Here is a 27,666-nt window from a genome sequence, read left to right on the forward strand (position 1 = left end):
ATCTGCAAGTTAATTAGATAAGTGAGCAACGTTATTCTGCAAGATTTTTTTTATTTATTGTAGAGCATTTTTGTATCCGTAGAGTGCTATTTAAATGCACAATGTTCAAAAGTCTATCTTGTATTTGTCTGCAAGCTGCAAAAATGGTCATGGAGATGCAATAAAAGATGTAAAAACGTGATGGAATTACACTGACATCTGGTGGAAAGAGGAGCTTTTAAAGAAACATAAATTTATTTTTTAAGAAAAGAACATTTACAGAAATATCATGGTTTTATACACACAGGTGAGGGTAATAACCAAGTGAAAACAGGTGTTAAACAATTAGCGAGGAGAATTACAGGTGCTTCATAACGGAAAATGCTCAAAAAGTTATTACCTGCAGGGGCTTTGGAGGATTTAACAAAACAAGCATAACTTCTGCTTTCCTTGGAATCACTTTCTCTGCTTTCCTCCTCTTCACCGTAACATCTGCGTCTGCATCTATCCATTATTCACGCAGCGCTGGTCCTTCCTCAGAGGTCACGCTGCTCTGTAAAACTTTTAATCGGCAGCAGCTGCCAACCCTGATGGGCTGCAGACCAGGCGATGCCGGGCGGCGTGAGGCGCTCGGCTGGAGGTTCTGGTGGGAGCGCAGCGGCTGACCTGCCCATTAAAGCCTGTTTGATTTAAGAAGCCAAAAAAAAAAAAAAAAAACACCACGCAACTCTGATGCAAAAAAGATCAAACAGAGAGTTGAAGTTTTAGATTATTTGACTTTTTGATTATAAAGGTTTCTTCTCCTGTATCAGAATTTAATCCCCACTTTATTATGATTTTTATTGATTCTGCATATGACCCAAATTATAATTCAGTACATTAATTTCTATTTAAAATGTAAAAAAACATTTTAAGTCAATGCAGAACTTACTATCATTGGTGCTTCCCTATTAAACAGCAGATTTAGACATAAATTACACAATATTCTTCAGATACAAAGTTAGTAGTTGAGTTTGGCACAGTTTTATTATGATTATTTAATTCATTGACAGCAAAGCAGCATCATGACAGTCAAACTGCTAAAAGGCTCCTATTACACTTACTTGCAGTGAAACGATTGAGTCTCAGCTTTAACAGTGAAATACTTTGAATTTTCAGTCATAAACAAGCTATACCTCTGCTAATGTTCTTCCTGCATTATTAAAAAAAATACACATCAACATTAAGAGTGAATTATCTATATATCTAATTTCATTGTGGAAATAGAGACACATCGTGCTTTCCTGTATAAGTTGGCCTTTTTCAGTCTTCCTCTGCTTTGAAATATTTTTCTCCATCTACTTAAAAGTCTTCATCGACAATTAGCTTCCAGCGTCACTAATCTCTTCCCATCAGGGTTCGCCTTGCAGAGACTGGCTTCGCATGCGAACCTCAGTGAGGACAACGTTGCTGTCGGAGCGCTCCGATATGCCGCTGTCCACAAACACAGAGCCTGATGGGAGGCAAACGATGACAAACATTGATTTGGGATGTTGTTGTTGTTGCACAGACAGGAAGAGGAAATGCACTGCGACACATACTGTTGCTGTTGGTGAGGTTGCTGCCAAAGGAGGAGCTACGGTTGCTGTGTTGATTCGCTGATTTTGTAGCCATAGCCGCTGACATCTTGTTCTGTGTGGCAGTCTGGCTCCATTCTTTGAAAAAATACACAATTACATCAAAGTCAGGCTTTCTTGGTGTGTTTTTATAATGTAACTATAATTGGTAAATGAAGTAAAACATTATTCTCATCTTTCAGCCACAAATATAGTTAAATAAAGTGAAAAAGAACAACTAAACAAAATAGAATAGCTTAGCTTAGCTATAGCTTGTTCTGGGCAAATTGAGCAAACAGAAAACATCCAAAATAATAAAATACACATATTAAAAACCATTAAACTACCTTTGAACAACTCCTGCTGATTCTGCTGAATAAATTGTTACTCACAAAACGGCAGCGCCTACTAGTGGCAAAGCTGGGAACTACAACGCAGCTCACCTGAGTTCTCAGCCAGACGCATATTTCCGCAACACAGAAACGTCCTCCACATCCGGCGGACATTTTCCTTTATCGCACAGTGGAAAATGAAGACAAACAGACCTACAAGAAACATTTTTATCTGTTAGAAAGCAATTTAAAAAATAAATAAATAAGAAAATATTTTGTGCTTAATATTAAGAGAGAATTAGCTCTGATTAGCGCTCACCTAGCAGAGAGTTGCATACTGTGAACAGGTATAAAAAGGCGAGTCTGGCTTCTCCCCAGGCAAACAGAGCGAAGCCCCAGGTGAAGCCGAGCAGCAGGACAAGGCCGATGATGCTTCTGATGTCGGTCATGGCGCTCCGGTTGGGAGACTGGTTGTGAGGGTTCTGTTTCTTGATCCGGGACAGCTGGACCATAACGACGATGAAGACCACCAGACACAAGACAAAAATGAGGAGGAAGTAGGCGACCACGCCCACATAAAAGGCGACGTCGTTACGCAGCCAGCAGCTGCAGAAACACACAAAAACAAGCTTAGCGTGGGTCAATGACGGTATGCTAGCAAAGAAGCTAGTCAAACATAACATAACTGTGATGCATTATGAAAAAGATTTACACATTATTCTTTGTTTTCACATAGATAACAGCAAAGACACCTTTACACAAATGTTTGTTTGCGCTAGCTAACTTCTAGCTGTAGTTAGCTACTAGCTGTAGCTAACTAGTAGCTTGCTACTTTTAGTAGCAAAGAAGTCTTGCTGAAGATAGTTGAAACTGTTTCAATTCTTATCATCATGCAAACTACTTGTAGCTCTACAGCACAACTAGCTGCTAAAGTAAGCTGTAAAATGGCTAAACATTTTTTTATTGACATCAAATTTCAACTTGTAGCTTTTGTTTTATACTTTTTAGCATACCTAAATGAAGCTAAATAAAAGTAACTTCCAGAAGTTACAGTTTTCATACTGGTGGGCTTGTTTATGTTTCATGTTTTGATCAAATAATAGCTGCTTGAAATCAAAATAAATGTGCATATTAAGAATGAATTAAAATGAATACCAAATCCTGTTCTTGTTTACAAATGCCTAGCATTAGCATTAGCATAACAGCTAGCTGGTACAATAGGTTAGAAAAGTAGGAAGGCTCCAGTTTAAAACATTCCAGCTAAGAAATTATGTTTAGTTTTGCGCAGTAACAATTTGAAGCTTTTTGTTCATCTGTGTTGTTTAGGATAAGGAACATTATCAACTGTAATTAAACCTAGCAGCAAAAACTTAGAGTGTTTGTAGAACCATAAGACTTAATCCTTTATTTTGAATTTGCTCACAGTACCAATATGTGAACATAAATCTCCCCAAGAAAATGCAGTTGCAATTTGATGGATATTTTTGCATGTTAGATGACTGAGTGTTAGAAAAATAATAAAAATCGTACAACTTGTCAAACGTCCCATCTTCGTATTTTCCATTTGGAACCAGACCGTAGTTGTTTTTGTCCACTGCTACAATAATGACCACCACAATGAGAGGAATACCTGGTAGCCACAGTAATTAGGCAAAAGTCAGTACAACTAATAAAAAACACATTTAACTTTTGGAGTCTAATTTAAACATCTCTTACCCCAACCCATTAGGGAGAACTTCAGCATGTATTTACTCAGGTAGGGCGTGAACACGCGCACGATGCTCAGGTACATGTGCAGAGCTTCAAGCCCCGCCCACGTGAACGAGGACAGCAGGAAGTAGTGCAGGAAAAAGGCAGTGCTGATGCACAGGTTGACGTTTTCGTAGATGGACAGCCAGCCGTCCAGCAGGAAAACCAGGTTGAGGAGCAGGAGGGACAAGCAGAGCTGGACCAGAATCTTGGCTGGAATGTCGCGGAGGAGTTTTCTGCAAAGACAGATTCATCATTGCAGTGCAGATGAATCAGCGTAGAACAGTGCTTACAAAGCTAAAAAGCTAAAACTAGCTAAAATACTAATGACTGCATCTAGGCTAGCACTTGCATGTTGACCTACGGTAACATAAAATCAACATTAGTGACATTTTTACTGATGCCAGGCTGTTCAAAAGAGATACAATTACAATTTTAAAATGGAAATTGCAAGTTTATGTTTTGTTTTTAATCTGGCAAACTTGAAAAAAGCTACTTTGCGTTTTTCACTGAAACACTGCATGCTTATTTTGTTTATTTAGTATGTAAAAAAAACATTTTTTGTGATTATAAGTAGAACATGGCATTTTTTAAACCAGATTTTGTGTTTTTGCAGTGTCATGTTCTTACTCAAATAACACATATGTTATCAGGGTGACGGCTAGAAAAACCGCAGATATTCCACATCCAATGTAGGTGATGAAAGTCAAAATCATTGCCTGCTGAGGGTCACGCATTCCCTCTCTGGATAAATCCTGTTTAAAGTGCATACAGACACAAAATAATCAGACATAATTAGGTCACACCTTTGTATTCTTTTGTAAAAGGAGAAACATTTAGAAATACCAGCAGTATCGCAAAGGAGGTGAGATGGTTGCAGCTGCAGGTTGTGTATTCAGGAGTGGCGTTGACGACGAAGCAGCCGGTATCATCCCAGCCCCCCGACCCGTCTGCAACAACAAAAAATGTTGAGTCAATGTCAGAGTTTTCTAAAGCTGCTAATCGACCTGAATGTTTGCCCTCACTTTTCTTTGTGAAATTCCAGAAGACACACGATGAGACGTTATTCTGCCAACCAAGAAACAGAAAGAAAGTGGGATTTTAAAACAGGAAGAAGACAGATTTTAGCTTTATTGTGAGCTTACGTTGATGTTACTTCTGGTCTTACTTATAAATTCTGTTTTGAAGGCTTCAACTGTGTGTTTTTTGCATTAATACTCACTTGAGTTAAATTGCTGTGAGTGATGGTAAACATGATGTTCTCCTTCAGGTTGCTGATGGACACATCAGCCACACTGGACCCGAGAACTGGGCTGACAGCCGTTTGGTTGTTTAAACCAGAATCCTGCAAAATTAAATCAGTTTTTTCATCAACATCTCTCAAAGTTGAATATATGAGCAGGTTTTTACATCCTGAACTGAGTAAAAACATATTTTCTTTAATGATTAACTGCAGTGTTTGCAAACAAATGGAATTAATTTGGAGCAGTTTCTGCAACTGTCAATGTCGTTTTCATAGAGTTTAGGCAACTTACGTAAAATTAAAATCTGTGAATACTTGAGATCCTCTAAAAATGCCTATAAGTTCCTGCTTTAATATCTCAAAGATGCTGGACTTATTTTAGAAATGTGCAAAGCTGCTGCATAGATAAATGACACAACTGTGCAGATCTTTGTGTTGGTCTATTCCACAAAACCTCCAATAAAATACTTTGAAATCTGGTTTTATGATGACAAAATGTGAACAAGTTTAAAATCAGTGAGCTTATCAGCAGAAATGTACCTTAAAGAGGGAATTATTTTTGTAGAAAGTGAACTGGACTCTGCTGGCCTGCTGCTTCTCTTCATGACTGAGACCTGATGTTATGGAGGAGGGCAACTCCACTGAGGCCAGAGCAGAAGCTGACCTTTTGACCTGGGACCTGCTGACATGTCGGAGCTGGAGAAAAAAGGCAAAAGCAAAATACAGAACCGACTTGATGCATATTACATCGTTCCTAACTGGTTCAAATCACAGACTTTTGACATGAGGTCAGTGTTAGGTGAAGATTAAAACCAGAATAACCAAAGTTTCTTAACTTCACAATAACAGTAATAAAAAGATTGTCTCCTTCTCCTCTGGTTGTAAATGGGAATACTGGTTCTGGTCAACGGCTCACAAACTAACATAAATGTCCAGCATTTTTAAATTAGCAACTAGAAACACTTAAAGCTTTACCATTAGTACAATTTAAATAGTAAATTGTTTTTGGACGGACTTCATGTTTTTTGTACCGGAGTTTGTAAATAAGTTCTGCAGTGTCTGTTAACCAACCATTTAATTTACTATTTTAAGCACTTCTGTCTCAAACTCAGATCTGTTTGTCAAATACTTCTGGTGAAAGTGTCTATCTGTGTCCTGCAAAGAAAATCAGGTCCTTAATCAACCTCCAGATGACAGATATTATCTATTAGGCTAATAAAAACACATGAAACCACGAGAAGACGATAAACAATACTGAAAAACTTCTACTGTCCAAAAATACAAAATCTTACCCAGTATTTTTGGTTTAGTTTCTACTGCAAATACTTCAGTACATTTCAAATAAGACAAAGTAATTTAAAAGCAACATTTTAGCAATAAATAAAGGCTTGTTTTAAGTAAATAGTTTCTCAATATTCATGAAAATGTCCTGGCAACTCTGGCACATTATTATAAGCCTATAATAAGAGAATATTTATATTTTATAAGTTAGTTTATCTGCCAATGAAACAAGTACTTTTTCATCAATATTAAGGGACTATTTACTTAAAAAAAAAAAAACTCAATTTCTTGCCAAAATGTTACTTGTAAGTTAGTTTGTCTTATTTCAAGTGTGCTAAAATATTTGCACTAGAAACTAGATCAGAATACTTTGTAACATTTTGTAGACATTTAAAATAAACAAGTATTTATGGATTACCTGTACACCATTAGTGTCTGAAAACTCAACAGAGATTTCAGGAAAGTTGGTCCAGTCCACTGTCTTTACTGCCAGAACCAGCGAGGCTGAGGACAAGACGGCGATTTCATCTGCGACTTCCAGCTTAAGAGTCAAATTATCGATCATATGAATCAGTCTGTCATCAACAAAAAAAAAAAAAAACATTATAAAGATAATTATGGCTCCAGTCGTGATGTTGGTGGCGTATATCAATCAAACCTATTTGTTGATCCAGACAGAACCTCTGGGTCACAATTTATGAGGTTGCTTATGACATGAAGGACAGTTTGTCCCACTGATTGAGACACAGTTGGGCCGACCAGAATTTCATCCAGGTCATCCACCAATTCAGACACCTGAAAGATGCGTAAATAAAGCTAAACTCTCATATTTTACGAGAACAACAGATCTTCATTCAGCAGTTTCTTCACCTGAGAAGAGTTTAGCTTTGACACATCTGTTTTCTTCAACAACTCATTTGCCTGTTCCTCATTACTTTTTGCACTTGTATTGGAAATCACAGTGGTTGTCAAAGTAGTTCCCAGCCCTCAAAAAACAAAACAAAGATCAACCCAAAAAGTCAGAAACCTATGAAACTCTGACTAAAAATTAGGAGATGCAATCTTTACTCACTGGCCACTGTGGTTGTTGTCATTCTGGTGGTTGGGAGAGTTGTTTTCTTAGCTGTAGTTGAGCTTGTACTTGTTGGCGCGGTCGTCGTTGTAGATGCAGTGGCAGCAATGACGGGAGTCGCTGAGTTGTAACTTAATGGTTTATTCTCTTGAATAGTGCTGACAACAGCGGTGGAGCTGCTGTCATTTTTGTGTACAGTTGTCAAGTGAGTCACACTGACTGTGGTCTGGTTTTCAGTCCGGTTGATAAAAGAAGCTTCTGTTGGTTTTGTGTTGTCAGGAACTGAAGTCCTACTTTCTGTAGTTAAGTGTGGATGTGTAGTAACTTTTGCCGTAGCTGCTACAACTGTTGTGCTTTTGGCAGAGGTTGTGTTTTGTTGTGGTTCTACAACTGGTGCAATAGTCATGTTGTAGAAAGTTGTTGCCTTATGAGGAGGTTCTGTTGCTGTTGTGTAATTGATGGAAGACTTAGTTGTGGTGTACAAAATTGTGGAATCATCATGTTTAGTTGTGTTGTGTACTGCTGCACCTTTGCCAGTTGTGTTATTATCGGGTGATGCAGTTGTGAAACCATGACTTTGCGTAGTAATGTACATATTTGTAAAATTGCTGGCAATGGTTGCTTTGTTCGGATTTGTTGTGTAATTGGTTGTTGACATGTTTGGTTTGTGTAGGGTTGTGAAATTGGTGCTAGGTTGAGTATCTTTGTAGGCTGTTGTGTGATTGTTTCTGGTTGTAACTTGGTGCTCTGGTACATAGGTGCTGCTGGGTGTTGCAGCACTGCTTTCTGGTAAGTAACTCCTGCTGGATGTTTGGCCTGTTGTATGAATGTTGCTAGTTGTTGTATTGTGTTCCATTGAGTAACTGGCTGCTGTAGCAATATAGAGTGCTGAGTTATTGTTGCTTGGTGTTGTGGGGTTGGAGGATGTTGTGTTATTGTTGCTTGTTGTAGGATGGAAGGGTGTTGTGTTATTGTTGCTTGTTGTGGGGCTGAAGGGTGATGTGTTGTTGTTGCTTGTTGTTGTAGGATTGAAGGGTGTTGTATTATTGCTGCTTGTTGTTGGATTGAAGGGTGTTGTGTTGTTGTTTGTTGTTGTGGGGCTGAAGGGTGTTGTATTATTGCTGCTTGTTGTTGCTGGATTTAAGGGTGTTGTGTTGTTGCTTGTTGTTGTGGGGCTGAAGGGTGTTGTATCATTGCTGCTTGTTGTTGTTGGATTGAAGGGTGTTGTGTTGTTTGTTGTTGTGGGGCTGAAGGGTGTTGTATTATTGCTGCTTGTTGTTGTTGGATTGAAGGGTGTTGTATCATTGCTGCTTGTTGTTGTTGGATTGAAGGGTGTTGTGTTGTTGCTTGTTGTTGTGGGGCTGAAGGGTGTTGTATTATTGCTGCTTGTTGTTGTTGGATTGAAGGGTGTATTATTGCTGCTTGTTGTTGTTGGATTGAAGGGTGTTGTGTTGTTGTTTGTTGTTGTGGGGCTGAAGGGTGTTGTATTATTGCTGCTTGTTGTTGGATTGAAGGGTGTTGTATCATTGCTGCTTGTTGTTGTTGGATTGAAGGGTGTTGTATCATTGCTGCTTGTTGTTGTGGGGTTGAAGGGTGTTGTGTTGTTGCTTGTTGTAGGACGGAAGGGTGTTGTGTTATTGTTGCTTGTTGTAGGATTGTAGGACACAATGTTATTGTTGCTTGCTATTGTAGGATTGAAGGGTGTTGTGTGATTGTTGCTTGTTGTTAGATTAGAGGGTGTTGTGTGATTGTTGCTTGTTGTTGTGGGGTTGAAGGGTGCTATGTTATTGTTTGTTGTTGTAGGATGGAAGGGTGCTGTGTTGTTGTTGCTTGTTGTAGGATTGGAGGGTGTTGTGTTATTGTTGCTTGTAGGATTGTAGGACACAATGTTATTGTTGCTTGCTATTGTAGGACTGAATGGTGTTGTGTGATTGTTGCTTGTTGTTGTGGGGTTGAAGGGTGTTGTGTTATTGTTGCTTGTTGTAGGGTGGAAGGGTGTTGTGTTGTTGTTGCTTGTTGTAGGATTGAAGGGTGTTGTGTTGTTGTTGCTTGTTGTAGGATTGGAGGGTGTTGTGTTATTGTTGCTTGTTGTATGATTGAAGGGTATTGTGTTGTTGTTGCTTGTTGTGGGGTTGAAGGGTGTTGTGTTATTGTTGCCTGTTGTTGTATGATTGTTGCTTGGCATTGTAGGATTGGAGGGTGTTGTGTTATGGTTGTCTGTTGTAGGATTGGAGGGTGTTGTGTTATGGTTGTCTGTTGTAGGATTGGGGTGTGTTGTGTGATTGTTGCTTGGTGTTGTGCCATTGTAGAGCATAATGTTATTGTTGCTGGCTGTTGTAGTGCCGGTTGGTGTTTGGTGATTGTGTCTGGTTGTTGTTACATTGTTGACTGTTGCTAGATTGTTTGTGATTGTTGTAGCATTATAGAATGTGTTACTGTTGTTTGGTGTTTTGGGAATGTTGCTGGGTGTTGTGGCATTGTAAACAATTGTTTGATTGTCTGTGAGTGTTGTAGTTTTGTAGAATGTCATATGGTTGTTGCTGGATGTTGTAGCGTTATAAAGTTCTGTGTTACTGTTGCTGGGTGTTAAGAGGTTGGTGCTGGGTGTTGTAGGATTGTATAAAGTTGTTTGTTTGTCAGTGAGTGTTGTAGCATTGTAGAGTGCTGTGTTATTGTTGCTGGGTGTTGTAGGATTATCGATTGTTGTGTAATTGTTGGGTTTTATAGTGGCATAGAGTATTGTGGACTTATCTACAGTTTGATTGTCAGTGAGTGTTGTGTAATGGTTGGTTGGTGTTGTAGCATTCTGCATTGTTGTCTGATTGTTGTGTTTTGTGGCAGTGAACTCTGCTGTGTCGCTGTTGCCTGGTGTTGTTGCATTAGAGTGTGTTGTGTGGTTGATGTTTTCAGTTGTGTGACTGTTGCTGGATGTTATAGTGCTGTTGTCTATAGATGTAGGATTTTGGGTTGTTGTCTGAATGTTGTAAGGGTTTGTGGGCTTGAGCTCTGTTGTGTAGATGTTGCTGAGTGTGGTTGCATTATAAAGTGTTTGGTTGTTGTTGGTTGTTGTGTGACTCTTGCTGGATGCTAAAATATTGTAGAGCGTTGTGTGATTGTTGCTTGGTGTTACAGTGTTATAGATGGCTGTGCTGTCATTTAGTGTTGTAGGAGTGTAGAATGTTGTGTGATTTTTGCTGGGTTTTATAGTGTTATCATTGACTGTGCTATTGGTCCTTGGTGTTGTTGGATTGTAGGTTGCTGTGTAATTGTTACTGAGTGTTGTAGCATTGTGGGTTGTCTGAATGTTGTTGTGGTTTGTGGCATTGGACTCTATTGTGGTGCTGTTCCTGTGTGCTGTTGCATTATACCCTATTGTGTGGCTGTTGCTGGGTTGGGTAATATTGTTGACTGTTGTATCATTCTCCCTGGATGTTACAGCATTCTGGATTGTTGTTTTGATACTGTTGTTGTGGTTCGTGGTACTGTAGGCTGCTGTGTTTTCATTGCTAGGTGTTGGAGGATTGTAGGTTGTGTGATTGTTACTTGGTGTTGTACCATAGACTGTTGTGTACTGCTTGCCAGGTGCTGTAGTATTGTACACATTTGTGTGATTCTCAGGATGTGTTGCAGCTTTGTCGACTACTGTGTAATTGTTGCTTGGTATTGTAGTAATAGGGATAGCTGTGTTTTCGTAAGTGACTGTTGCATTGTAAGCAGTTGTATGTCTGTTGTTGGTTGGTGTTTTTACATTGTTTGATGTTGTGTATTTGTTGCTGGGTGTTGTATTACTGTGAGTTAGAGTGCTATTGTTGCTAGGAGTTGCTACATAATCTCCCGTCCTGTCGGGCGTTGTAGCATTGTAGGCAGTTGTTTGATCATAGGTGCTGGGTGTTATATGTGACTTTGTGTAATTTGAAACAGCAGCTGTTAAAAGATTGTTTGTGTTTGTTGTTACATTCTCCAGTTTTACTGGAGTATGGGTTGGAGATGTTACATTTTGTATGTTTGTAAAAGACGGAGGACTGGTATTACTTGTTGTATTTTCTACGATGTTGCTTTTGGTACTTTTATTGTTTGCTGTAATTTCATTATTGTTTGTTGCTCCACTGTTAGTAAAGACATTTGGTGTAGGTACATTGGACAATGCAAAGGGACTGGTGGAGGGTGTAACAGTAAATGTGTTGTGAGTTTTTGTTTCACTGGATGGTAGGACACCAGTTGAAGGTGCAGAACTGGCGGGCGGTTCAGTTGTAGTTTTAGTGGATGTTGTTGTACCATAAGTTTTTGTGTCATTGGAAGTGAGGACAGTGATCGAAGGTACAGTTGTGTAACTGGGGGTCGGCTCATTTGTAGTTTTGATGGATGTAAGGAGGCTTGCTGTAGTTGCTGTTGTCTGATTGTAAATTGGTCCAGTTGCAGCTACATTGTCGATTTTTGTCTCACTCAAACTAGCAGTAGTAAACACCGTTTGATTGGTTGTTATTATGGGGTCGACTGTGGCATTCTTAGGAGATTCTGCACTTGACATTAAGCTGTGCAATGTTGAGTTGATTGGTGGAGTGAAACTTGTGTTTGGAGACCATGTCAGCTGTTTTTGCTCAGCGTTTGCTATTGTGTGGGTCACAGAAGTTGGTGAAGTCAGGCTGTTAGACTGAGTGGTGGTCTGAGTTGTGCTTGTTGTTTGAGGATCTGGAGGGCAGCTGTCCGCCAGGAGAACAGCAAGTGTCTCATTAGATTCACTACAGACAGAAGAAAAACAGAAGAGACTGTTTAGTGACTTCAGATAACTTGTTATTCTATCTGCTAGCTTTGCTAATTTAAGATAATTGCAAAACAAGATAGAAAGTGCTAATTGGGGTTGCATCAATTTATTGGCACCAATTTCCTTAATCCTCTTCTGTACTTTTTCAGTCAACAATGGTCACCCCACCCTTACCAACTCAGCAATGTTCTTGTTGTATTTAGCATCACTTTGTAATTGGAATTTTAAAGATCAGTAATTGAAGATCGCCCAGAAAACCGCAATTGGTGCACGCCTACTTTTAATGGTACGTATGAAAATGGCAATGTTAAGCAGCATGTAGGGCTGTAACAAAATCTAGCAAATATTAACATGTATTACTCGTTAGCTGGATGTATTATTACATTCTGTGCTGCACCTCTACGAGACTATAAGTAGAGGTCCAGTAACAGTAAATTTAACCTGTTTCTGGTGCTTTTTAATGGTAAAATTAATGTTTCTTCTCTCCAAGTTATCTCAGAGAGGGGAAACTCATTGCTCTTTTACTCCCAAACTTTGTCCAGAATTGGTTCAAAATGAGAAAACAAACCATTTTTATAGTTTTTATCTGAAGTTTTGTGTAAATACAAACCATTTTATTAGAGTGGAGCCAGGCTGACAAACATCCAAGGGGAACAAATCAGCTTTACTCCAGGTCAGGTTGGACGCCAACAGGGCGCGACCAGACAAATCTGGAGGGCCGCCACACACCACTGAAGCAACAGAGTTTCATCAGTAGGTATGTAAACACATTTTTATACATTATCATTATTGTTGTTTTTAGATGCATGTGAAAACAATACAGGCACTAACTCATTCGAGAAAGTGAGCCGTCGGTCGTTATGAACTCTTCCTTTTCAATAAGGAGTTGCACAAGTTTACTGAGGGAGCAGCTGTTGACGGGTCCGGACATTTCCAGCACCACCATGCAGCTGTAGAACCTGGAAAAACCGGGAAGAGACGTTCATAATCTCTAATTCATGCTTCCACAGCAGGTATTCAATGTGTCCTGTATTTAAAATCTCTACAGTTTTTGATCTCACTTTAATGTTTAAAATCTTTGAACATGTTTTATATGACATATTCACTTGAATTATTTTATTTATACCAGGAAAAAACCTATTTAAACCCATCTGTACTTTTGTGAAAAAGACATTTTCTCCTGGGGGAATCATAACTTACAACTTGCAACATAAAAACAACTTATTTGACAACAAGAAGTAGGCTAAAAAGTTTTTTTAAAAAGCGACATATTGTGAACTGCAAAGTCAATAAATTAAAATATTTTTCAGATATAAATAACCTTTTAAAAACAACCTTCAAGAATACATCACACATACTTTTCATTAAGCCACACAATTCTGTATGCAAATATTTTTATTATTTCTGATATTTGAATTTAAAATGTCGTATTTTCTTTAGCTATAAGAAGAAAATACCGTAAATAACAGTTTAAAACATCTTTCTGAGTGTAAATAATCTGGATAATGTTTCACTTGAATTCAGTAATATTCAGTTTTTAAATATGACTGAATTTTTACCTCTGATTCATTTCCCCGTAACATTCCAGATGAGTGCCCTGGAAAAAAAAAAAAACATATATTATAATATTTTTACCTTATAAACAAGTAATTTAAGGTCACTTGCAGTAAAATTTACCGTGTGTTTTGTTATGATGTCTGAACAGTTGACCCCCCTGAAAACAAACAGTGGTTTGTGTGTATAGTTGTTAACCACTTTTCATATGTAGTGTTATAATGTGTAATGTAGGTAATAATGAATGTTCTGGTCAAACAGACAAAACAATCAATAATTATAAAAACTTAATTTAAAGCAGATAGAGTCACTTACTGTAAGTTTTGGATGCACACTGGGAGGATTTTAGATTTTAATAACTATAAAAGAGTAGAAAGTCAGTTTCAGAAGATATTTAATGCAACAAATTATGAACTATAATAACTTTACATACCAAGCGTTTGAGGAGGATAACTGTCATATTACTGGTAATATTGATTTTTATAGCATAAAGCTGGCCTGAAAACAGAAAAAGGGATGAATTATAAGAGATGCATATCTGCAGCAAAATGCCTGGTTCATATTTTCTCATCTTATTATCATAAATAATCATAAATAACACTACATATTGAGGCCTTTGTGGATGGGGGAAAATTAGTACAATTTCATCAAAAAACTGAGAAATTTTCTAGGAAAACCTTGGAAATTTCTGAGTTTCACAAGTGGAAAATGCTGAAAAAAAAACACAGAAATTTTGAGGTTTATGTCAAAAAATTTCCAGGGAAAAATAAAAAATTATAAGTATGAAAAGTCAATTTGTCTCAGAAATTTTCTAGAAAAAAATTTGAAATTTCTAAGTTTGAAAAGTCAAAAAAAAAAAAAAAGCTTGGAAATGTTGAGATTGGTGTCACAAATTTTCTGGAAAACATTGAAATTTCTAAGTTTGAAAATTCAAATATTTCCTCAGACCAATTAGCAATAAGATGGAGCAACTGGTTGGGATCTTAAGAACCCAAATAATGAACTGCTACCATCAGAACTGTTGCTATATTGTTTCATACTTTATCCTGAATAACCTGGGAGAATCTGAGAATGTAGTGACTGAACTATGGAGCATTTATAACTGAGAGTTTGATTCCTTGGTAAACCAAAAGTAAAAACCACAGGAATAAACACAAAATGTTGCCCAATCTTGATTTTAACTTCTCTAAAGAAACGAATCCCAGATTAAAGATATTTCTCTGGTCTTACTTTCAGTTTCACAGAAAGCAGAGCAGTTGCAGAAGCGAGGCGCCGTCCCTGAAAAGCAGACAAGCCTTGATGAAAAACATCAGAGGAAACAGTCGACTTGTTCTGGCAACACGGCAGAATAAATGACACACACCGCTGCAGGAGTTTGGCGTTTGTTGTGGAGCCGCCACCGAGTTTGTCTCTAAGACAGAACTGGAGGAGAAACGTGTGAAACACAGAGCGTGGATTAATGAAACAGAGTGAAACTGGAGATACTGCTCACCATGTGACATTAGTGGTCCTGTTCAACCGGCAGATTTCATCTAAAGAAAACGTGGATGTGCAGCGCACAAAGTCCCCACTAGAGGGCAGCCCGTCCTCACAGAGCGTTCTTCCTGATGTGGAAGAAAAACAGAAAAATCTTTCATTTTTCTATTATCTTAATAAACTTTCTCACAGATTTGGACCAGACTGAACTTAATCTTACTCACATTTACTACTGAATAAGTTGGATGCTTGTGTGTGAATTTATAGTTTGGTTTTACATAAAGGTGGATGTGCTTCCATGTGCAACATTTGGGTCATTTGCATGCATACACAATGTGGCACGGTTTGCAGAACAGAAGCTACATGTTGATTTGGAGAAGTGCGTGCCAACACTGCATTTCAATAATTTTTTTAACATAATTTAGAAACTTCCAGAACTGTTCTCTGTTGCATTCAAGCTAAAGAATTTACAGTGAAATCTTGCTGCTCCAATATATTCTGCATAAACAATTTTATGACTCAAATGGTCCTTACCAAGTATATTTGTTTTAGTCTCTAGTGCAAATATCTTAGTGCAATTGAAATAAGAGAAAACTACCTTAAAAATAACTTTACAGCAAAATATAGAGGCTAGTTTCACTTAAAACAAGCTAATTTTTCTTCTTTCAGCTTCTGTGCACCACAAATCTGGAACAACCTTCCCAAAAACTGCAGAGCTGCTGAAACACTGAGTTCCTTTAAATCAAAGTTAAAAACAAACCTGTTTAGCTGCTTTTGAACCATAATAAACATAAATCAATACATTTGATGTGTTTTGATTATTTGGATGTGACGTTTGATGGCTGCCTGATGTTTTTATGTTCGTTTTTAATTATATAAATCATTTTGAACTGCCTTCTTGATGAAAAGTCCTGCAGAAATAAATGTAACTGATTTATTTTCCACTCGTGTTCCTGTAACACGTTTGATTCAAAGATTTAAAATCTGCGACAGGCTCACCGACTCTCTCCACATTCCCTGTGATGTTTGCCCGCAGCGATCCTCTGCCGCGCTGCAGCGCGGCGTTCCCAGCATGCTGCAGGTCGCATGCTGACATGGCATGGCTGAGGAACAGCAGCACGTTGCACACCCTCTGGCTGCAAAACAAAACGCATCCAAACCATTACGGGGAAATACTTACCGGCATATTTTCAGACACCTAACCGGACTTATCGTTACCTTTCAGTGGCAGCAGTTTTTGCTCTGCATGTCACTTCCACAACCTGTAATGACGCCATTTTGTCTGGTTTACAGGAGTGAAAAAAACATGTGCTGCCATGTTTGTGGAGAAATCTGACCTGAAGTTGTCCGTTAGCTTGACAGAAGTTGCTGAATCCTGCCTCATTGCTGGTGCTGCTACAGTCAAACGCTTTTGACACCTGAGTGAAAGACGGAGAGAGAGAAGAAGATAAATGGAGACAGTGCAGCTGAAACAGTAAACCAGAATATTTTATGGTAGTTGTGTAATTAAATTGTGTTTCTTTGGTCATTTATTGTTGCATTTCTGCAGCTAAAGGCAAAACATCTGCAAAACCACCAAAGGCCGGCCTGCTGAACTGTCTGGGACGCTGCATGTTCCTCATTCCTGAACGCTGTGGTCCAAGAGAGAGGAAATGTTTTTATTGAGAACATTTTTCTTCTTTATTGAATCATAAAGCTGAATAAAGACAAACAATCTGAACCCTGCAGTGTTTGGTTTTGCTTCAAACCGTTGCATCCCATCACATCTTGTTACATTTTTTCCCTAAATTTGACATTCAGTGATTCTGTCCTGCAAACTTTGTCTGAAACCTGCTGTGACCAGCGGATTTAGGGAACTATGACCCATTTCAAATCCTTCTGAAACAAAAATTAACTTTAAATTTAAACGTGTCTTGATAGAACCACTCAGATTTCCTAATAAATTATAAATTGAGTATCATACACAAATCAAACAAGAGATTTTTTTAAAACTGTGTTGGAAATACAAAAAAGGTAGATAAAACAGTTGATAGGAAATCTTGTTCTCTAACATAACATATAATGAAAAGCATTTATTATTTATTCTCAGACACTACTTTGAGTTGGTTTATATCACCTACAATCGCAGAAGTTCAAATATATTTGACAAAAAGCTTCACGGGTGTGAATGCTTTTATAAGACCAGGAGTTCTGTCACATCAGCAAATTAAGGTTGTACAACGTTATAGCAACAGGAAGCTTGGTATATTTTTCCTCCCACTAAGTAAATGTACTGAAATAAAACGTAAATCAATTTTATTTGTATTTTTTTCAGTTTTTTCAAACAGAAAAGGAGGAGCAGGGTAGTGCATGTCAGCAGATGCTGTCTAAGCTCATAACAAAGCAGGAATGTGGTGCTGATTTGGTTCTGGTTTGTGAGAATTTATACTAATTAAATGTGAGATTCAGCGCTTCAGAAGCCCATCAGCACATGGATGATGTTTCTCTTCTCACCAGATTACGGAGGTCTTGTTCTGTTTCATTGCTTTGTTCAGCTTTCACACTCATGGGTATCCAGTAGTAAGCACCTAAAGGACGAAAAACACATGAAGCTATAAAAATGTTCATCTAAAAGGAACAGATTGGACAAAAGTGAGTGATTCTTACTTTTGTTGGAACATAATTGACTGATGTCACAGGTGACTTGAGTTCCTGAAAGACAATAAATGAAAACATTTTGTTCTTTATATGAAAAACGCACTTGAATATTCTTTGAATGTAAACCAACCTGATGTGAATAATCCTGCAGCTGTGTTTCGTTTTGCAGGCAGAGCTGTGATTGGATGAACGCTGGTGCTTAGTGCAACCTGATTGGCTGAACTTTTGTCAGGTGTTGTCATTGTCACCGCTGTTGGAGACGTAATGTCTGAGGAACTGGTCTCTGAAATCAAATAAGTCATTAGTCAAACTCTGTAACAATGTCCTATAAGCAGACAAGTGGCGTATTTGGTGCCCAGGGCCCACATGCCCCACCATGACCTAAAATAAAGAAAATGAAGTAGAAATTTATTGTAGAGCCAAATCTTGAAAGGGATTTTTACAATATTGCATTGGGGTAATTGTAGATAATAAAAAAATAAATAAAAAACATTTGAAATTCATAAGTTTTTTGTAGAAAATTTCTGAAATGTAAAAGTTAACCTTTTTTTCTCATAAATTCTGCGGTTATGCTAACACTGTTTCCTTTTTTATTTTCTCAATTTATCATTGTCTGATATTAAAAACTGTTCAAATATTTAAGAAATCTGTAGGTGAAGAAAAACTTTTTTATGACTGCTTCCTGTTCTCACTTGCTGTAGCAGCTATGCTACAGGAAGTAAAGAACGACAAGTATATATTTGGTTTTATCTGTTATTTTAATTTCTGTGCTCTTCTTTCAGAATAGTTCAGCAGACATGTTTGTTCCCTACAAAAAAAAACATTCTTTGTGGCTTCTGGAAATTTTCTGCGGCGCAACATTCTTCTGCTACCACTTCCTGTGCCGAATAGTGAAAACTGTTGCCATTCAGTGGTCAAAGTGGGTCTTTGCTGAAAAACAATGATCATCTCTGCTGTAAATCACACAAGAAATGTTCCTTTCTGAAGACGACAAAGTAAAAAATAACAAATTGGTTTGTTATCCTCAGGCAGTGAATCCTATATTGGTCATTGATAGGAAAGAAGACGTTGTTCCGGTCAGGTACTTTCCCAAAGATTTTCTCACGTGAATAATCCGATACCAGAACCACGCCTCATATCTTTTACATCATATTTGCAATAGCTGTAGGTTCTGCAGAATGTAATGCTAGCTGGGAGAGAGCCAATCACTTCACTCTACTTTGTATTGGCCCCACATAACATATGAATAAAATGCATCAGTTTGGTGTGTAAGTACATTATTTTGTTGCTAACAATAAAATTTTGGCCTCCTAAATGAATTTTCTTGATTTAAGGCGTCATTAGGATGATGTGCAGACATTATAAAAGTTACCACAAATGTAACTTGTATAAAAAAGAGAAAAAATATATAAATTTGTTAGAACTGTCACCATAAAGAGACAAATAATTTGTTTAAAAAAAAACAAGATCTCATCCAACTCCTCCCTGAGCTGAAGAAATGCACAAAAACAACCAATCAGAGCCAAGAGGGTCTTAGCGCTGCCAATCAATGTGTGAACACGCTGTTAAATGTGCTGATGGCAGAGAAATAACTCATTTACAGAAAAACGGTTCATCCAATGTTGTCGGTGGACATGCTAGGTAGTATTAGCATTTACGAGAGGCTCTGCTGACAGGAAGAAGCTGTATACACGGTGATGATTGTCAGCACTAAGATCCGCCTCCTGGCTCTTATTGGTTGTTTCTAGTATTCACTGATAAAAGATGGATACTTTCAACAAACATGTAAATAATGTTTTTTTCATAAATTAACATTTTTTTATACTGTCAGTATATCTTGACAATATAAACATGCAAAAAAAGTTACAGGAGAGAATGGACTTCCTTTTCTGAATGAACAAGCTCTAGTTCACAAACTTTATAAACAACTGATTGTATTAATGGATGTAAGCTACTCAATAAAACTAAACAGCTTGATAATCGAGTGCAGTAATGTGTAAAGGTGAGTCTTACCTGCAGGAAACACTCGACTGCTTTCAGCTCCAATGACTGAAACACAAGATATCGTCATTATGTCTCCTGCTTTGCACTTAAAGACTGTTATTCACGTCTATTATTTAATATTTCCCTCTTACGTCATAAAGTCATTTCTTTAAATAAATGTAAAGTTAAATGTGCATGCTTAACTTTACATTGATGCAGGGATAAACAAAATGTTGTTACTCTAATTTATTCACAAATTCACACCTTTTTGCAAGAGTAATTTACCTTCATTAGATTTTTTACATTTTGTGACATTAGAAGCACAAACTTCAACTGGTTTCACTGGGATTTGACCAGAAACTAGCTCATAATAGGAAGAAACAAGGTGAAAAATCCCTGCTTTCAAATCTTAAAAGTGTAAATATGAATGAATGCCACACTTTTAAAATTACATCTAATGTTTTTCACTTTAATTAGAGAACTAGTGTGCTAACACATCAACTACTAATGTAAACTTTACATTCAATCAATATGGAACTGAGGCCAGAAAAAACAACAACATCCTTTTACTTCCACCTCCTAATTATTGTAATAATGCACTTGTTTGTTAGTTTATCACAAACAATGTCATATACACTGAAGTTTGTGGTTGTAACGTTGACAAAATGTGAAAAAATTCAAGCGGCATCATTACAAAACATTTACAAAAAAAGTCACCTGAGGTCACACCACTAGCTTTGGTAAAGCCTGCTTCTCGTCTCACTCTCTTGTGGTCTACAAAACAAACAGACATGCAACATTCAACATGCTCTAAAAACATGCACTGCAAAGGACTTAGAGAAGAAGATAAATAAGTTAGTTAAGGGTTTGCATGCAGTATTTTCTCTAAAACCCCAAGGATAAACCGTAACAGTGTAGAGAAACTTAATGGGACTTTGTTGTTGTCAGTTATCGGCTTTTGAAGAACAAGTGAATCAAACCATGAAAGTGATTGCAGTATTGTGTTAGAAACAATGACATAAAAAATTTTACATTTAGTTTCAGCTGAAGGTGTTTTAAACTCCTACTTGTCAGGCTACCTTTAGCAGCTAGCTAAGCTGAGCGCTAACACTAGCTTGAGCATTAACTGAAGCAAGAAGTTTCAGCTTTTACTTAATTTTTTTCACAATCTTTACCAATAAAGAGACCAAAGTTACTTGTACTTTTACTGAAATTACTCTTTTAAGTTTCTGCTTTTCTAGCCTGCTGTAAGAAGCTAAAATGCTAACAATAGCATTGTTAGCAAACAAAAAGAACTCATGCTGGGTTTGTAAAAATGTTCTGCATGGTAACTTAATATAAAAAAGTGAGGCTCATTATGGATCTTAAATTAATACAGTTTTAGTTGCATCTGTTATTTCTTTTCTCAAAATTAGCTAACTCCAAACTAGCTAGCACTGTTTTTATTAGCAATTCTGCTGATTGGAGAATATGCTTCACTCATTTTAATTGTCATGTTTAGCTACCACTTATTGTGTCAATACAAACTTTACAAAATGTGTTTTTTATGTGTTTGTTTTAAAAAAATATAGCTTTGACGTTGCTGCCTTTATATCTGGAACTAAAAACATGAGTTTAATTATTGTAATAAATTACATTTGATGTTAAATTTTGTTATGTTTTAATATTCTTTCATTTTGATGCAGTATTTATTTTTAGTTTAAAATCTTAAAGTTTGAATGGGATTAGAAGAAAGACTAAAAACTTAGTAACTAAATTAAATGTTCCCTACATGAATGCCTCACTTTAAAAAAATCTATTGCATTCATGTAAAATGAGTTAATCTGAAGAATGCCCTGTTTTCAGTTACAAACATTAGCAAAAAGAATCAGTCATGCATGTGAAAGTTAACAAATATGTCTGTTTTTTTCACCACATGGAAGCGAATGGTCCGTTTCTTTGGCTTTGGGACTGGTAACATCCCAGTAGTTCGCATCCCAGCCGATCTCAGTCCCGTCCTCGCAGGACCTGTGTTCACCCAGGTCTGCCCACATGCGGAAAAGGTACAGCTCCACCTTTCCCACGGCACCTCCTGGGGAAGGGTTTCTCTGATGGCAGCCCAGCCACAGGGAGCCAGACGTAGGGATGGCCTGAGCAATGACCGTCCTCTCTGCCACCATGTTGTGATCAACCTGGAGTATTTAGACATAATACATAATGCTGTTGATTTATCCTCACGGCTAAAGGTTTGATCTTCAGAAAAATGCTATTATCATTATCAATTATTCAATATTGCTGCCCTAAAATTTTTAGGAACATTAGCAAAAGGGCAGATTTTCTGCAAATAATTTGGAGTTACCCAGAAAATCAATGAAGTAGTGCATAAAATATTCAACTTATGTTTATGTTTTTGGCTTGAATTTCTCAGAAATTACTTCCCTATTAATACTTTAGATGACGGTGGCTAATACCATGCTAAAATTAAGCGTGTTAAATTTCACAAAAGCAGTCCAAAACACTAACTGAGCTATTTTAATGGTGCAAATACAAATAAATCCCTATCTAAACATACTTTTGAGAATAAACTGACATATATTATTCACAGTCAAAAGGTGGAAAGCGAATAGAAAACTATTTTTAACCAATTTGTTTTTCCCACAAGATCAGGTTACCATTGTAGCACAATAAATCCATGTTACTTTTGCTTTGGTGACAAATTTGTTTGTCAAATTTATCAGAGCTAAATGCTAGTGGACTGAGCTGCAAGCACATTTTAATATTATGTAAAGTTTAAAAATAAGCCACCTGTCTTGCCACATGCTGTATTTGTGCTAAACTTGTTAGCATCTCTAAGCTAGCAACCAGGTTGGATGTAATAATGCAGAGGTTTAAGCTAGTTAGCCTGCCAAGCTAAAACATAAAACATAAGATAAAATATTGATAAAAATCTTCAATTATTTTATGTTTAAAAGGATATTTCTCCCATGTTGTAAATCAAATAATCTGCCAATGGAACTTGTAATTTTTTATCAATTATTAAGGAATTATTGACTTAAATACGGTCCTATATGTTGCTTAGAAGTTACTTGTAATCTAGTATTCTCTTATTTCAAATGTACTAAAATATTTGCACCAAATACTTGACCAAAAATACTTGGTAATATTTTGTGCTTTGGCAATGAACTTAAATATACATTTATGGGTCTGATACTTATACAATATGAAGCTTTTTACTGTTTTGGTGTTGCTTTCAAATATACTACATTCTTATTTGATAGTGGTATTGATCAATACTACTTAAGTGGCTGCCTTTTCACTATTTCTGATGCAAAAATATTAATATTACTAAAACAACCTTAAAAAGCATTATGTAAAACCAAATACTTCTTAAAATGTGAATGAAATCGTTAGTCTTAGTAGTTTATTAATGGATATATTTTAAAAGAGGTGCAAGTTTTAGTGAATGATAATATGTAAAGACTGTAATGTAATCACTAGATTTGTAGGTCACTGTTATTGTGTCCTTGTATAACAACGCCCATATTATATAGCAGTAAGAATAAACGATGGTGACAAGCATTACTGTTGGCACGCAATTTGTCATTATTGGTATAATTTCATTGACAAGTTTTGCAATGATATTTGATATTCTAATTACAAAAGAATAAAATACAAGAGCACATACATTTACCTCAAACCAAAATGGGTAAAAGAACAGCATTTCATTATTTTCTTAAAGCATATAATCTTATTTTACTACTAGACTATTAGTTTTATGTTTCTGTGTCAAGCTAGCGTTAGCAGCTAGCTGTGCTAACACTAGCATCTCAGAAGACGTTTTAGCGTTTTACTTACATGTTTCCTCCTTTATGTCTCAATCTCGATCAGACATCACTAACGGTATTGTTTTACTGTTAGTGAAATTACTTTTAAGTTTCTGCTTTTTAAACAAGCTGTAGCAAGCTATGCTAGCATGCTAACAGTAGCAAATAAAGATGAAAAAAGGGAGGGAGAACTCATACTAGGTGAGTTTAATGTTCTACATGGTCGCCTTCAAAATAAAAAGTGAGGCACATTTTGAATATTAAATAAATATCTGTTATTTTTGTCCCTTTCTTCCTCAATATTAGCTAACTACAGATTAGCTAGCACAGCTTTTACTAGTATCTCCACAGATTAAAGAATATGCTTCTGTAAAGTTCACACTAATTATAATTGCCATGTTTAGCTACCACTTATTAACTTTGCAAAATGTCACATCAATTTGGCAAATTATTGTCTGTCAGTGCAATTTTCCACTTTGCCTGTATTTTCATTTGGCAAAAATATGTTGGAACCTTTGGTGTTTGCTTTCATTCACTATGGATTTGATTTTTTAAAAAAAGAAGAAGCTAAAGTCAGAGTCTAATCTTATTTTACTACCTCCAGGCTGAAGATATTCCTCTGAACGTCCCTCCTTAGACACACCCTGTGCCACACCATTGGGGACATCTTGAACGGAAATCGGTGCTGCACTTGGAGTAACCATCCATAGATTGCTTTGTCGTCCCCTTCAAGGCCTAAATTGGGGTTTAGTGTCCGGACTGAGCTGTAAGAAAAGGCCACCCAGGGTCCAGGGACAACCACGCGAATATTCACACATACAGTCATCTGGGAAAGGCGTGGAATGGAGATCCTGTCCCGCAGAGCCCAGTGGTCTTCACAGCCATTTAATACTGCCTTAACGTCTCCGAGGTAATATCCGTCCACTAAAAAAGGCAGAATTAATGGAAAATTAAGGATTTTAATGGTTTAAAGTAGACATGGTTAGTGTTAGCAATAATATAAAGTGCTAAAATAAAAGATTGGGATTAGAGTTGGGCTTGAAGCTTGTAAAAATAGAAACTCTCTCAGATATATATATCCTCACAACACATATAACCTTCTATTTAAAATGTGCTGACTGTAAATTTCCTTCATGGTTAGGTTTTGTTTGGGGATGACGTTCGTAAACATCATCCAGATGTCAAAATGGGGCTTCCAAATAATAATAACCCTAAAGTGGTTACCAAGTGGCTTAAGGGTAAAAAAAAAAAAAAAACAATGTTTTGCCATCACAAAGTCCAGATCTCAGAGAATTTGTGGGTAGATCTGAAAAGCTGTTTGTGCAAGTGACTTGGTCTACAAACCTAACCCAGTTCCTCCAGTTCTGTCAGGAGAAATGGGTCCAAATTTCTGCCAACTATTGTGAGAAGCTAGTGGAACGAAACCCAAAACGTTTGAGACAAAACATACGGTTTAAAGGCAACGGCACCACATACTGAGAACATTTTAAATAAACAAATCACTGATGCATTCCTGCTCCCAGTATTGTGGCTTTTCGCCAATAGATATAATTTTGGAAATTCCAACTGGACGTTTTCTCTGATTGAACTTCAGATTGTGCATAAAAAGTTGTTTTTTTGTTTCTTTTATCAAACCTATTGTCATATGAGCCATAGCTAGAAAGCTGCTCTTCCTACAGAGTTGAGGTTGAAGAAGGGATTTGCCCATTGGCTCTATCCATGCAAACATCGCCACAGGGCCACTGGAGAAGTCACATGATATCAAATTTAAAAGGAAGAACAAATAGTACATTCAGTGTCTTCCTCACATTTAGAACACAGTGACTCTTTATTATTTTTTTTCCTAACAGGAAAAAATAAATAAATTTCATGGAAATTCAAATTAGTAACGCTGAATGGACAAGCTACCTTAAAGTGTCCCGCATGCGCAGTAAAAGGCGGAATAACGTCACACACAGAGCAGGTGCTTCGTTTTGCCAACCACCATACAAAAAGAAGAAGAAGAAGTACTCAGTGTTTGAGGAAATAAACGTGGATGCTAACGGTGGAGCATAGCTCACGATTTTGAAGTTGTCCGACCAGAACCAGCACGTTAACAGCTTAATCCTCTATATCGTCCGCCCTGTTTGTTGTTTTTCCTTCGGCATGCGTTTACGTTTGTCGAGTATCGATTCAAATCATATTTAAAAAGATCCGATACGTATCGGATTCATAACGTCAAATCCAAGTTGTCTGGGTCGGAATCGAGAAAATTCGATCCGTATTGTTCAGCCAATCGTAAAAAGATTAGACATAGGTTGAATTAACGGGGAAAAATCGGATTTGAGTCACTTAAGGCTGCACTGTGAGCATAACCTTAAATGTTTAATTTGGTTTAAAACACCAAGCAAATGCTGTTTTGTCAGATGCTACACAAATAAAAGTACTTTCCATAGATCAGGAGAACTTTCTGTGGAAGAGACAGATTTGCATAATATTGTAAACGTTTCTATATGCAAATATAAATTCAAAACGTTGGTCTTTCAGGTTAAACTTTTTTGCCAGGTGTTTTAGTCATACATAAACTTCTGCTCACCTGTGGGAGGAGCGGCTGCTGCTGCCAGGAAAAAAACGATGACTTGATGGAGACGAAGCCGCCGTCTCCATGTTGCTTCAAAAAAAAGGCCAAACATCCTCCTGGAAACATGACGATATAATATTTCCAACTTTTTACATTTCTTCCCACTTTTACCTCTCAGTTATGTAGTCAAATTCAAATTAATGGTCACATTTTGTTTACTTTTTGCACAGTTGAAAGCGTTTGCTCAGTAGCTTCCTCTTTTTAAACTCTTCCTCTTTGTTTTCAGTGTTTCTATAAATGGTCAAAGCCTTTTTCACAGCTTGAAAGATGAAGCGATTGAATATTATCCGTGCTTTTGTGTGAATGAGGGACTTGACTTGAGGGCAGGGAAGGGGAGGACCCTGGGGAGTCGGGTTACACCTCATGATATTCACACCTTTCAAAGTCGACTTATTGTCTCCAGTGCAGTTGGGCTGCTATGCATCTCAGTTCACACTTTCAAGTGGATTCTAGGTGTTTAACATATTAAACTATGTGTGTTCTAATGTGGAAATGAAATATGGCAGGTTTCAAAGTAATTTCACTCCTTTATTATTAAATTTCTAAGCTCCAAAGCCAATTTTTTTCCTACGAAAAAGCCGTGTTTGTTTGTTTCTAGGATGCAGTTTCAACTCGATTGGCAAAAATATGAACAAAATAAAAACTGAATATTTCGTCCTTAGAACTAAGGTTCTCTAAATCTGATCTTATAAATTCAAAAAGTGATAAAACTTTATCTTAGAAAGCCTCCCATCATCACACTGGATATTCTACAAGCATGAAACATTTCCACCAAGTCCGCCTTTGTGTTCTTAATTTAATAAATATACATGAAGATTTTAAAGTTACCAAAGTAAAACTAACAATTCAAAATACAAAAAAGTGAATTGCAGATTTTGCTATATTTTAACTGCACAAAGAAAAATTAATCGATAGAAGTTATAATTAACATAAATTGAAATTACACTACATACACATTAAAACAAAAGATTATTTATTTGGATTATAAGTGATGAACCAATAAAAACTCTTGCATTCTTGCTAATTAATAGGATTAATAGTTTTTCATATTCTTTTACAAATAAAAATTTAAATTGCATAATTGTGATTATTTAGCTGATCTCTCAGCAATAAAAAAGGGCACACAAACTATTTTATCACAAGAAATTTGTATTATTGTCTTTTCTTTTCATAATTGAAAACTACTTTGTATATGTATATTACACTAATCCACATAAAATAACAGAGTTGTATTTTTGCAAGTCGTTGGAAGTAAAAGTTTAGATTTTTATTCTGGAGTAAAAGTACTTTAATTAAGATATAAACTATTTAGATCATATTTCTCAACACCCTGAGCAAACAGAACATGCTGTTCTGAGAATTAGCATGCTAACATGCTAACACAGCTAATTGTTGTGATTTGAAGACAAGAAATGTCTAAGAAAACAACTTGTCAACCCTTTAAAACATTCGCTAAGTCAAAATAATTATCATATTCTCAGTTAAAAAATATAAAGAACTGGGACCTTCCCATAACATTGGAAAACAAAGAGCATTTTAGGGAACAAATCTTTAAAATGTAAATTTTCTTTTAGATGTAC

At 36.8% G+C, this 27,666-nt stretch overlaps 1 protein-coding gene across 1 annotated transcript in view; it reads right to left on the reverse strand.

The window, feature by feature from the left end:
• Positions 1 to 273: 273 nt before the first annotated feature.
• adgrg2a (adhesion G protein-coupled receptor G2a) overlaps positions 274 to 27,666 on the reverse strand; it is a 28,963-nt gene continuing 1,570 nt past the window's right edge. Inside the window, exons 2-36 of the mRNA XM_055059378.1 lie at positions 26,042 to 26,142; positions 24,065 to 24,390; positions 21,576 to 21,834; positions 20,381 to 20,437; positions 19,694 to 19,729; positions 17,811 to 17,963; positions 17,690 to 17,734; positions 17,537 to 17,610; positions 16,381 to 16,461; positions 16,262 to 16,305; positions 16,043 to 16,179; positions 15,060 to 15,171; positions 14,931 to 14,989; positions 14,798 to 14,845; positions 14,001 to 14,065; positions 13,883 to 13,926; positions 13,691 to 13,727; positions 13,573 to 13,610; positions 12,845 to 12,972; positions 12,624 to 12,744; positions 7,252 to 11,990; positions 7,050 to 7,165; positions 6,838 to 6,974; positions 6,598 to 6,754; positions 5,439 to 5,594; positions 4,878 to 5,000; positions 4,681 to 4,723; positions 4,502 to 4,605; positions 4,286 to 4,410; positions 3,623 to 3,891; positions 3,437 to 3,536; positions 2,226 to 2,512; positions 2,018 to 2,119; positions 1,560 to 1,673; positions 274 to 1,471 (exon numbers count right to left, since the gene is read on the reverse strand). Coding sequence (XP_054915353.1) covers positions 1,371 to 1,471; positions 1,560 to 1,673; positions 2,018 to 2,119; positions 2,226 to 2,512; positions 3,437 to 3,536; positions 3,623 to 3,891; positions 4,286 to 4,410; positions 4,502 to 4,605; positions 4,681 to 4,723; positions 4,878 to 5,000; positions 5,439 to 5,594; positions 6,598 to 6,754; positions 6,838 to 6,974; positions 7,050 to 7,165; positions 7,252 to 11,990; positions 12,624 to 12,744; positions 12,845 to 12,972; positions 13,573 to 13,610; positions 13,691 to 13,727; positions 13,883 to 13,926; positions 14,001 to 14,065; positions 14,798 to 14,845; positions 14,931 to 14,989; positions 15,060 to 15,171; positions 16,043 to 16,179; positions 16,262 to 16,305; positions 16,381 to 16,461; positions 17,537 to 17,610; positions 17,690 to 17,734; positions 17,811 to 17,963; positions 19,694 to 19,729; positions 20,381 to 20,437; positions 21,576 to 21,834; positions 24,065 to 24,390; positions 26,042 to 26,138 — 8,634 coding nt within the window. The 5' untranslated portion in view covers positions 26,139 to 26,142 and the 3' untranslated portion in view covers positions 274 to 1,370. The remainder of the gene's footprint in view (positions 1,472 to 1,559; positions 1,674 to 2,017; positions 2,120 to 2,225; positions 2,513 to 3,436; positions 3,537 to 3,622; positions 3,892 to 4,285; positions 4,411 to 4,501; positions 4,606 to 4,680; positions 4,724 to 4,877; positions 5,001 to 5,438; positions 5,595 to 6,597; positions 6,755 to 6,837; positions 6,975 to 7,049; positions 7,166 to 7,251; positions 11,991 to 12,623; positions 12,745 to 12,844; positions 12,973 to 13,572; positions 13,611 to 13,690; positions 13,728 to 13,882; positions 13,927 to 14,000; positions 14,066 to 14,797; positions 14,846 to 14,930; positions 14,990 to 15,059; positions 15,172 to 16,042; positions 16,180 to 16,261; positions 16,306 to 16,380; positions 16,462 to 17,536; positions 17,611 to 17,689; positions 17,735 to 17,810; positions 17,964 to 19,693; positions 19,730 to 20,380; positions 20,438 to 21,575; positions 21,835 to 24,064; positions 24,391 to 26,041; positions 26,143 to 27,666) is intronic.

Source organism: Poeciliopsis prolifica, unplaced genomic scaffold (genome assembly GCF_027474105.1).
Source record: "Poeciliopsis prolifica strain line A6 unplaced genomic scaffold, Auburn_PproV2 SCAFFOLD054, whole genome shotgun sequence".
Taxonomy (NCBI): Eukaryota; Metazoa; Chordata; class Actinopteri; order Cyprinodontiformes; family Poeciliidae; genus Poeciliopsis; species Poeciliopsis prolifica.